The 12,060-nt window shown below is 35.1% G+C and overlaps 1 protein-coding gene across 5 annotated transcripts in view; it reads right to left on the bottom strand.

The window, feature by feature from the left end:
* NEDD4 (NEDD4 E3 ubiquitin protein ligase) overlaps positions 1-12,060 on the bottom strand; it is a 124,178-nt gene that overhangs the window by 96,604 nt on the left and 15,514 nt on the right. For 3 of the 5 annotated variants that reach the window (XM_004779212.3, XM_045067543.1, XM_045067542.1), the window contains 2 exons: positions 9,832-9,905; positions 2,137-2,175 (listed from right to left, as the gene is read on the bottom strand). Coding sequence is in view for 1 of the 5 variants with exons in the window: in XM_004779214.3 (XP_004779271.1) it covers positions 2,137-2,175; positions 2,274-2,352; positions 9,832-9,905 (192 nt within the window). In the remaining 4 variants the exon portion in view is untranslated. Of the gene's footprint in view, positions 1-2,136; positions 2,176-2,273; positions 2,353-9,831; positions 9,906-12,060 lie in introns of those variants that run through there. The other 2 variants (XM_004779214.3, XM_013049282.2) reach the window with 2 other exon arrangements.

Raw genomic sequence — 12,060 nt, forward strand, 5'->3', positions numbered from 1 at the left:
ATTCAGTGATTTTTTTAAATTTCAGATATTATATTCTTAAAATCTAATATCTCTATTTCATTCTTTTTTTATAGTTCTTGTTCTCAACTGAGAATATCTATCTTCCCATTCATTTCAAGAGTGTTTACATCATGGAGCGTAACTGTAATGGTCCTAACAGCTGTTTTAATTTGGTAGCTGTTCTACTACTAAATTCCAAAGTCTGCTTCATCTTGTTATTGACATCCATCGATTGTCTTCTTTGGAGAACTGGCCACATTTCTGTGATTTGTTGTAGGTAAGATAATTTTAGACTCACGTTGAATATTATTTTGTGAGACTCTGGATTCTGCTAACATCCTTCACACCTTTACAGTTGTTTATAGAATCAGGTTAAGTTTGGTGCCCTATTACTACATCACGGCTAAAACTAGAAGTGTCCAATTTTTTTTGAGTCTTGAAAAAAATAGCAATAGCTGAATACCTCCTTAATATGATAAAAAAAAAAGCTATGTTTAATGGAGAAAAGCTACTAGATTAATTCCCATTAAAATTGGAAACAAGACAAATAAACATCCATCCCTATTACAGCTAAACATTATTTGACATGTAAAAGCCGATAATACTAGAAAGAAAAAAGAGTAAGAGGTATAAAAAAAAACTTCAATACATCAAAAACACATATATTTCTAAGAAAAACACAATAAAGTAAGTAAAATAACAATAAAAGTATAAATAAATAAAACACTCAATCATTTGGGAATTTTAGAATTCTCTCCTAAGTAATACTTGTGCCAAAGAAGCAATCAAAACCAGAGGTTACCAAATCTGGAATTTATTCTGGTGAAAGTAAGCAAGAAATTTTGCTTCATTTATCCCCATATGACTATCCAGTTGACTCAATACCATTTCCTCAAGAACCCAAAATTTCCAAACTGATTTAAAATGCTGTTTTCATGCCATACTAAATAGGGTAAGGGAGAGCTCCTTCTCTACATAAGAAAAACCAGAAGCGCTCTAGTTGGTGCTATTGGCTGGATCTTCAGTAACAGCTTCTCAGATTTGCTTCAACAATTCCTTCCCTTCCAATTCATTTTATTAAAACAAAACAAAATGAATTTTTAAAATCTCCAAATGTGGAATACAGAAGAGAGACTTCCATTTTCCTGACTGAAGTCCGATGTGGCACCATGCAAGCCTCGGGAGAGGCTGGTGTTTCAGGCATGGTCAGCTAGGTCAACCACTGCTGAGCGTGTAACTAGGATGAGATTAGAGGAATGTGGCAACACAGAGGTCAGCGGCCACCTCAGTAAGAGCAGTTTTATTGCAATGATGTGGGTGTGGGTTAGACTAGAGTAGGTTAAGGAAAGCATCAGAGAAGCAGACATGATGGGGGAAGGCAACTCTTTCAGGAACACTGATTATTCGGGTGAACAGAGAAGTAAGTCACAGCTAAAGAGGACTGTGAGGTCAAGGCAGGACATTTAAAGGACAGAATGTACAAATGGGAATGATCCAGCAGAGAAGGGGAGATGACTGTTATGCCTCTCTATCGCTGCTGGGAGGGTGTTGATTCCAGCATCAGCAAGGACTCTGACAAACAAGTACAAGGAGGCACTGTCAACTTGAGGGCCCTCCTGAGGAGTCCGAAGTAACTGCTGATTTGGAGTTTGCTCTTATGCTATAGGGAGGAAGGCTGAGGGCGAACCAAGGCAGGAATGTGAATGAAGGATGTATAAGAAGAAATGCATCTATTCAGTGGTAGGCCCTCACCATCTCTCGTCCAGATCAGCCTGCTTAATAAATGACCAGGGAGACACAAATATTGTATGATCTTTAGGAGAAAACATCGAAATCTGCTAAATTGGAATAAGACTACCATATAATCTCTAAATCAGAATTAAAGTAGAGTAAGATAATTCCAGGTTTAAAATTGTCTTTTACCTCTTTGTTACCTTATATACATTTTTTTTTAAGATAAGTGATTCCAGGACTATGACATCAAGGGGATACCTAGATTTAACTCTTTTTAAATTTTTATAAGTCTAGAGAAATTCTAATAAGATACATTTTAGAATGTTATAAATGGTAACTCATCATTCTAACCTACTGAGAAAATTTTTTTTTCTGTTTTACTGAAGTTAAATACATACTTACTCTGAATAATATTTCTTCATTCCATTTTGGATTCAAAGTCTAAAAGACAATAAACATAGTATAACTAATTTTTTTATATTTTGTCATATAAAAATTTCAAAATATTTAAAAATGTTTTGAATACTGCTAAGTCTAACCTTTTTAATGGTTTTTGTTTGCACACTTGTAAAAACTCCATTCATTGGATCATATAACGTCACTCTCACATAAGGATCACTGTTAAAATAAAAAAATAATAATTGTTGCTTATTCCCAAACTCAAATTGCTCAAACTATAAAAATCACAGATTTTTCCTTGTTAGCAATTTCTATAATTATTTCCTATGCTTAAACAGAAGGGTTCCTTAAGCAGGAGTAAATAATTATAGTAATTTCTGCATCTTGTTAAAAAGCTAAAGTACCGTGTTAGTGAAAAAGACAAAGAATTGGAAAGAAAACCTTTTAATCTAATTTAATGATTTCCAACCTTTTTAGATTTTTAAAAATTTGTTCCTTTTTTATTACATTCTTTCTTCTTTTGGGTTAAGATGGTCAATTTAATGATTCTCAAGATTAGCTCTGCAAGATCTCAGGCTGTTCCAAGTTACCTCTTGGGTGTAAACTTTTTCTTTTTTCTTTTTTTTATTAAAATAAGACAAAGTGTTTTCAGTTGAAAATAATGTAACTCTTTCTACAAAGAGACATGGAAAAGAAAAATCTTGTGATATTTAACTTTGCAAAGCAAAAGACTAGAGACACTTTACTTGTCCATGGTCAAATTTCTCCAATTCCTCTGAGGATCCTAAATACTCATGAGTCTCCTCCACCAGCTTCTCCTCCCATTTCTTCATACAACCTTACCTCTTACTTTAATTGGCAAAAATCAAAGCCATCAGACCACTTTACATGCTGGCAAATCAGACCATAAATACATGCTGGTATTTACCATAACTTCATTGACTCAGGCAATGCGCTCCCTGGTTGAGGCCAGTTCCTCTTTGTGCATGTTCCTCCCACCTGCTCTGAAATCTTTTATCATCTGTTTTCACTTCTCCTTTCATATTGTCTGATTTCTTCTGACCTAGGTTTTTCTAATCATATAAACACATTTTTAAACCGCACCCCACGCCTTAACTCCCTCTCCTTCCTCCAGCAGAGTGAGCTAGATTGTCTTTCTTCCAATTTCAAACTTTCCAGGAAAATAATCTGCAATAATATTAATAACAATAATGACTAATCCTTACATAGCAATCACTCTGTGCCAGGCACAGAGTAATATATAAACTGTTTCTGAACAGTTTATAAATATTAACTCTTGGAATCCTTATAACTACTTATGAGGTAGGCATGGTTACTGTCTTTATTTTTGTACAGAGAGATAGGTCAGCCAACTTATTGCAGATCAGAAAGCATTAAGTGCGAGGACGAGGACTGACACTCAAGCACCTGGCTCCCAAGGCCATGTTCTCAGCCACACAGCCAACCGCTCCCTTTCTTCATTCCCTCAACTCCCTCTGCTCTTGAAAGCCCTAGAATTTGGTTTCTATCTCTTTCCTTCCTACCTATTCCTCTGAAACTGCTCTCTAAAAGTCACCAATTTGCTAAAGCAATTAACACCTTCCAGACACTTATTTTGTTGGTCCTCTCTATTTTTGATACTGATTACTTCCTCTTTGAAACTAATCTCATTTGCTTTCACGACACACCCCCTTTCTGGTTGTTCTCATACTATTCCAACTGTTCCCACTCAGTCTCTCTCTTAGGCTCCTCCCCAGCAACTACCAGTTAAATAGTGACATTCCCCAAAGTATTGCCATTGGCTTTTTGTTCTCAAAGTTTTCCCTTTACAATCTCATCTATGGTTTTAAAAACTTTAAGAGCAACTTCTTATTATTCTGACTCATAACTAAAAGGTCTGAGAAGGGTTTTGTCCATTTTTTAATTAGCTATTTTATACATTATTTGGAGTTGTAAGAAGTCTTTATATATCATGAATTAAAGGCTTCTATCAAATATATGTTTTGAAAATATTATCTCCCAATCTGTGGCTTGCCTTTTCTTATCATTACCTGTGTCTTGCAAATAAAAGTTTTTAATCCAGATGAGTCCATTTCAACATTTTTCTTCCTTTATAGTTCATATTTTTTAAGTCCCATTCAAGAAATCTTTGCATAACCCAGTAGAGCACAGATTTTTCTCCTACGTGTCCATGTAGAAGTTTTAGAATTTTAGCTCTTATTAATTTTCTATATGATGTGTGGTAAGGAACGAGATTAATTTTGTTCCATAGAGACAACCTGTTGTTCCAGTACCGATGACTATCCTTCTCTTGAATTACCTTAACACATTTTGGTGAAAAACAACCAGCCATGTATTCGTCTGTGTGTGTGTGTGTGTGCATGTGTTTCTATACTCTTTTCTTCTATTCCACTGAACAATACATCTATTCTTATGCTAATGCCACTCTGTTTCAGTAGCATAACTTCAATTTTGTTCTTCTTTTATGAAACTGCTTTGGCTCACTCCATGCCCTTTGACTTTCTATAAAAATAATGGAATCAGTTTATCAATTTCTCCAAAAACACATGCTGGGATTTTGACTGGGATTGTGCCAAATCTAATCAATTTGAAGAAAGATTAAAAAAAACTCTAAGAAAAGTGAATCTTCCAATTCATGAACACAAGCATATTTATCCATTGATTTAAAGCTTTGATTTCCCTCAGCAATGTTTTAGAGTTTTCATGCAAATCTTTTGTTAAATATATTTTTAGGGTTTTTGTCCTTGTTGTTTTGTTTTGTTTTTGTTGTTTTAGTAGAATCCATGCCCAGTGTGGAGCCCAACGTGGAGCTTGAACTCACAACCCTGAGATTAAGACCTGAGCTGAGATCAAGAGATGGATCCTTAACCAACTGAGCCACCCAGGTGCCCCACTGAGTTTTGTTTTTATGCTATTTTAAATGGATATTTTTTAAAAAATTATTTTCCAATTGGTCATTGATAGTATATAAAAATATAATCAGTTTTGGTACATTGAGTTTGTATCCTGTGGTCTTATACCTTATTAGGTCTAGATTTTTTGTAGACTCTTTAGGGCTTTCCATGTACTTGATCATGTCAACTGCAAATAAAGACAGTTTTCTTTCTTTTCAGTATGAATTACTTTAATTTCTTCTCCTTTGCCACATTATACAGCTAGGACATCCAATACAGTGTTGCATTGACTATAAGAGTACAAAACCTTGTCTTATTCCTGAATTTAAGTAGAAAGCATTCAGACTGCCACCACTGAGAATGATGTTAGCTATTGGTTTTTTCACAATAACCTTAATCAGGTTTAGAATATTCCCATCTGTCCCTAGTCTGTTAGGAGTTTCTATCATGAATGTGTGCTGAATTCTGTCAGATGGTTTTTTTGCTTCCACTGAAATGATCATGATTTTTTCATTTATTCTATTAATATGATGAATTGCATTCTATTAATATGATGAACTTGATTACTCTTTGGATGTTAAATCAATCTTACATTTTACTCTTAGCTTGCTGAGATTTTTTTTTTAACATGAACAGGTGTTGGATTTTGTCAAATGTACTTTCTGTATCTATTGAAGTAATACTATGGTCTTTTTTTCTTACTGTATTAATACGATGAATTACATCAATAGATTTTATTTATTTATTTATTTGAAAGAGAGGGCATGAGTGGGGGTGGGGGTGAAGAGAGAGGAAGAAACAGGCTCCCGACGGAGCAAGGAGCCCAATGTGGGGCTCAATCCCAGGACCCTGAGATCCTAACCTGAGCCAGATGCTTAACCAAATAAGTCACCCAGGTGCCCCTGATTGATTTTTTTTTTTTTTAAACCAGAACATTTATTATTGTGTGACTAACTGTTGAAATCCTTAGGATAACTGGAGGCCCCAGCAGAGATTACTTGTTGTTCTTCATGGAATCTGTCTGTGGTATACAATTTCTGGGTGCCTCATTCAACGGGTCCCAGTGGTATTTCGTCTCTTAGCCTTGGCTAGTTATACTTTCTCTTCTGCTTGACAGGATAGCCACATTTGCCAAAGGTTGACTCTGAAGGTAGCAGGCCTTAGAGCTCCAGTGGTGGCATATCAAGTACATCTTACTGTGATGCTTTCTAAATGATGACATTTCCTTTGTCATCCTGTTTCTGTTGCTGAGACCAAAGAGGCTGGAAAAGAAGGCACTTCCACTATATCCTACCCTGATAGATTCTTTTTTAAAATGTTGCATAAACCTTACATTCCTAGAAAAATGCCCACCTTGTCATATATTGTTATATATTATTCAATACAGTGCTATTCAAACTTTCTATTTCTTCTGTGGTTAATTTTGGTAATTTCTCTCTTTCAAGGATTTTGTCTACTTCATCTAAGTTGTGTACAATTCCTTATAGGTATGAGGTTGTGCACAGGGTTCCCTTTTTGTTTTTTCTGTTCCATAGGATCTCTAGCAATGCTTCTGTTTTCATTCCTATTATGGTAATTTGTGCCTTTTCTCTTTTGTTCTTGATCAGTCTAGCTAGAAGTTTAAAATTTTTATTGACCCCTTCAAAAAAAGCTTTTGACTGCAATGATTACTTTCTACCATTATGCACTTTCTACTTCACTAATTTCTGCTGTTACCTTTATTATTTTCCTCCTTCTACTTTCTTTGGACTTAATATGCTCTTTCTCAAATTTTTTAAGATCATAACTCAAATCATTCATTAGATTTTTCTCCTTTTCTAAGTTAGGCACTTTAAAACTATATATTTTCCTCTAAATATTACTCGAGCTACATCCCCCAAATTTTGATATTGCTGTATTTTCATTTTCATTCTGTTCAAAATGTTTCCTAATTTCTCTTGTGGTTTTTTCTTTGACCCATAGATTATTTAGAAGAATACTGTTTTACTTCCAAATATTTGGGGGTTTTCTAAATATCATAACATTATTTACCTATAATTTAATTCCACTGTTATCAGAGAACATTTCCTCTATGTAATCTCAATGTTTTCAAAATTCCTGAGACTTGTTCTAAAATGGTGTGTGTTGGGAAATGTACCATATGCATTTGAAAATAATGGGAATTTTGCAGTTTTTTGATTTATTGTTTTATGGCCCAATATTATGGCTGACTGACTCTAGGACAGCTCCTACTATCCCCACCTCCTAATGTTTATGCCCTTTGAGTTATCCTCCTCTTAAATGTGGGAAAGACCTATGTATTCTAACCAAAACATTATGGCAAAAGTGACAAAATGTATGTTGATTATATGTAAGACTGTAACCCATCTATGCTTAGAGATGCCCTCCTTTGCTAGCTTTGAAAAAGCAAGTTGTTAGCTTGCAAGCTGCCATACGAAGGTCATACATATGACCTTCCTAAGTTATGAAGTTCCTAAGTAAGGAACTTAGGGTGGCCTCTGGCTGATAGCCAGCAAAAATGAAGCCCTCAATCTGGCAGCTGAAAGGAACTGAATGCTATCAATAACTACATGAGTTTGAAAGTGGATTCTTCCCCAAAGAAGCCTCAGATGAGGCCATACCCTTAGCCAATACTTTGACTGCAGTTATTTGAGACCCTGAAGCAGACAACAAAGCTAAACCATGCAAGGGCTTTGACCCACAGAAACTGAGATAATAAGTTTTTGATCTTTTAAGCTAATTTTACGGTAATCAGTCTTGCAGAAATAGAAAAATAATACATTTATGGGCCATGCTGGTGAATGTACAACATCCACTTGAAAAGAGTGTATACGTGCAATTGTTAGAAACAGTGTTCCTTATGTTGAAGTTGTTCATAATATTGTCCAAATTTGTGCTTTTGTTGATTTTCTAATCTAGTTGTTTCATCTATTGCTGAGAGAGGTGTTGATGTCCCCACTATGATTGTGAAATTTTTTAATTTATCCTTTTAATTCTGTCCAGTGTTATTTCATATATTTTCCAGCTCTATTCATAGGTCCATTCTTGTGACTGTTTTATAATTTATTTGTGATTTATGATTGTTATGGCCTCCTGGTTACTCTTTTGTTGTTATACCATGTCTGCAAATACTTTCTGGTGTTGAAATCTATTTTATCAGATATTAATAAATCCACTTCATCTTCTTATTCTTACTGTCTGCATGGCATATTTCTTTGGGTCCATTTTATTTCTCCTTAACTGTGTCTCTTTTAAATGTATCTTTTATAAACAACATGCAATTGGGTCTTGCTTTTCAATCTATTCTAACAACCTCTGCCTCATATTTACCTTTGTCCATAAATGTTTAATACTATTATTGGTACAATTAGATTTAGGTCTACCAATCTATAACAGGTTTTCTATTCTTCTCCTTCTTCTTTTATTCTTTTTCTATTCTTCTTCTTCTTCCCCCCTCCCTTTGTTTTTGGATCATTTAGATCATTTATTCTTCCATTCCTAGGCTTTTATTTAATTATTTCACTTTTTTGGGAATTTCATCTAAAAATGTCTGTTGGCTTTTTATCAATAATTCTTTACATTACTTTTAGTGGTTTACATAGATATTATAAGACACACCCTTAATTTTTTATTCTACTTACATTTAATATTGAACCACTCTACTAAACATTTACTCAGTTTAGTAAACAGGTCCATAGCTGTGTTGAGGACCTGGAGCTAGTGTATTAAATTAAGAATATGCAGATTAGGATCTACTGAGCGAAGAGGAATAAACCACCCACATGGGGTTAGACAGGAAGCTCCCTCAGCATCTGAGCTCCCACTCTGGGGAAGTGAAAGCCCAGGGTCATTTTGATTGAAGGTGCTTTTAATAGACTCACATAAAGGAGGTGAAGCACAAGGTTTGTTACTTATAGATCTCAGAAATGGGAGGAACTGGGGAAGAGAAACAAGACAGAGATCTCCCCACCCTGAGATCAAGACCTGAGCCAAGATCAAGAGTTGGACACTTAAGTGACTGACCCACCCAGGTGTTCCATGTCTCTCATTTGTTTATTAAGAAATAATTTCTATTGATCTAGTTTTTAGTTCAATTAAGTTTTCCTCTTTGTCTGAATTCTGCTGTTAATTCTACCTGACTTATAATTTCAAATATTATAATTTCCAGTTCTAGAATTTTCACTTTTTATAGTTTCTATCTCATTCTTGAGATTTCTAATCTTTAGTGGTATAATATCAGGTATAAACATGTATTTGAGCATCTTTTCTTTTTCTACTGAGAATGTGTTCCATTTTCCTATTCTTTATAGATCAAATAATTTTGGATTATATCCTGGACGTTACAAGTTGTAGAGACTGTGGAGTCTGCAATTTTTCTCTAATGATTATTGGTTTTATTTTATCATCCAATTAATTATCTTCTCTAGATAAGAACCACAACCATGTTTCTTAGACAGCAACTGTTATCTCTATTCAGATCTTTTGTCTTTAGCCAAGTTGCTTTGAATCTGCTATCACATGTGTGATTCAGGTCAGCAGACAAGCAGACACAGATTGGGAATCTACTCTCTTGGTCTATTCCTTCCAGAATCCCCACCATTGCCATGTGGTAACCCCCACCATTGCCACAGGAATTTATTGGAAACACCAGTTGGAAATATAATTATTCCATTTTGCACAATAATTTACCAATAATATTATTCAATTATTCATCTCATCAAAGTTCCAAAAAAAATTATCAATCAGTGCAGTTTGAAATTACAAGCCAACTTAACATACTTACCTAGCTCCCAAGATATCCTTTTTGGCAAGGCCTATTCCAGCTATAACTTTGACCCTCACAATTCGTGAATTTTCCTAAAACACAAAAATTTATATGTTATTTTCATATACTTTTAAACATATCTAAGACACATACCTTTAAATATGTACATGTCAAATAAAATAAGCAGGATTTTAAAATTACTTGGAGGACTCTTTTTTAAAAATTAATTTCATTAAGATATCACCAAGACAGCATGGTACTGGCATAAAAACAGACACACAGACCAGTGGAACAGAGTAGAGAGCCCAGATATGGACCCTCAACTCTATGGGCAAATAATCTTCAACAAAGCAGGAAAAAATATAAAGTGGAAAAAAGACAGTCTCTTCAATAAATGGTGCTGGGAAAACTGGGCAGCTATATGTAGAAGAATGAAACTCGACCATTCTCTTACACTGTACACAAAGATAAACTCAAAATGGATAAAAGACCTCAACGTGAGACAGGAATCCATCAGAATCCTAGAGGAGAACATAGGCAGTAATCTCTTCAGTATCAGCCACAGCAACTTCTTTCAAGATATGTCTCCAAAGGCAAAGGAAACAAAAGCCAAAATAAACTTTTGGGACTTCATCAAAATCAAAAGCTTCTGCACAGCAAAGGAAACAGTCAGAAAAACAAAGAGGCAACCCACGGAATGGGAGAAGATATTTGCAAATGACAGTACAGACAAAAGGTTGATATCCAGGATCTATAATGAACTCCTCAAACTCAACACACACAAAACAGACAAGCATATCAAAAAATGGGCAGAAGATATGAACAGAGACTTCTGCAATGAAGACATACAAATGGCTATCAGACACATGAAAAAACGTTCATCATCACTAGCCATCAGGGAGATTCAAATTAAAACCATATTGAGATATCACCTTAAACCAGTTAGAATGGCCAAAATTAACAAGAGAAAAAACAACATGTGTTGGAGGGTATATGGAGAAAGGGGAACCCTCTTACACTCTTCGTGGGAATGCAAGTTGGTGCAGCCTCTTTGGAGAACAGTGTGGAGATTCCTCAAGAAATTAAAAATAGAACTTCCCTATGACCCTGCAATTGCACTCCTGGGTATTTACCCCAAAGATACAGATGTAGTGAAAAGAAAGGCTATCTGTACCCCCAATGTTTATAGCAGCAATGGCCACGGTTGCCAAACTGTGGAAAGAACCAAGATGCCCTTCAACGGATGAATGGATAAGGAAGATGTGGTCCATATACACTATGGAGTATTATGCCTCCATCAGAAAGGATGAATACCCAACTTTTGTAGCAACATGGACGGGACTGGAAGAGATTATGCTGAGTGAAATCAGTCAAGCAAAGAGAGTCAAATATCATATGGTTTCACTTATTTGTGGAGCATAACAAATAGCATGGAGGACATGGGGAGTTAGAGAGGAGAAGGGAGTTGGGGGAAGTTGGAAGGGGAGGTGAACCATGAGAGACTATGGACTCTAAAAAACAATCTAAGGGGTTTGAATTGGCGGGTGAGTGGGAGGTTGGGGTACCAGGTGGTGGGTATTATAGAGGGCACGGATTGCATGGAGCACTGGGTGTGGTGAAAAAATAATGAATACTGTTGTGCCAAAAATAAACTTTAAAAAAAGATATAGAAGAGAAAATAAAAACTATATTGTTATTTCTAGTTAACTTGCTTATCTACAAAGAAAAGCCAAAAACACTAGAGTTAAATACAGTGTAAATATTACACTAAGAATTTATCATTGCTTCCAAGAAAATCTACAGCCAAATTCTTAGCACTAATATTTTCATTGTTGCTATGTACACAATAACACAAAATCAAGAGCTTATAATCATTTCTAATAACTATTTAGAAAGCTATTTTTTTAAGGTTTAAATTAAATTCCAGTTAGTAAACATATAGTATAATATTAGCTTCAGGTATACGATTTAGTGATACAGCTCTCACATAAAACAACCAGTGTTCACCACAAGTGCACTTCTTAATCCCCATCACCTATTTAACCCATGCCCCTGCCCACCTCCTCTCTGGTAACCATCAATTTGTTCAGTTTCTTGGTTTGCCTCTCTCTCTTGTTTTCCCCCATGCTCATTATTTTAAAAATCCCATTCAGTAGATTATACATTAAATAAAACCATAGTATATTGATACTGTAACAAATCAAGTATTAAATTTCCTGGGTATCATACTGTTGTAAGGTTTTATAT

Source organism: Mustela putorius, unplaced genomic scaffold (genome assembly GCF_011764305.1).
Source record: "Mustela putorius furo isolate JIRA1106 unplaced genomic scaffold, ASM1176430v1.1 tig00003896_pilon_pilon_pilon, whole genome shotgun sequence".
NCBI classification, from domain to species: domain Eukaryota; kingdom Metazoa; phylum Chordata; class Mammalia; order Carnivora; family Mustelidae; genus Mustela; species Mustela putorius.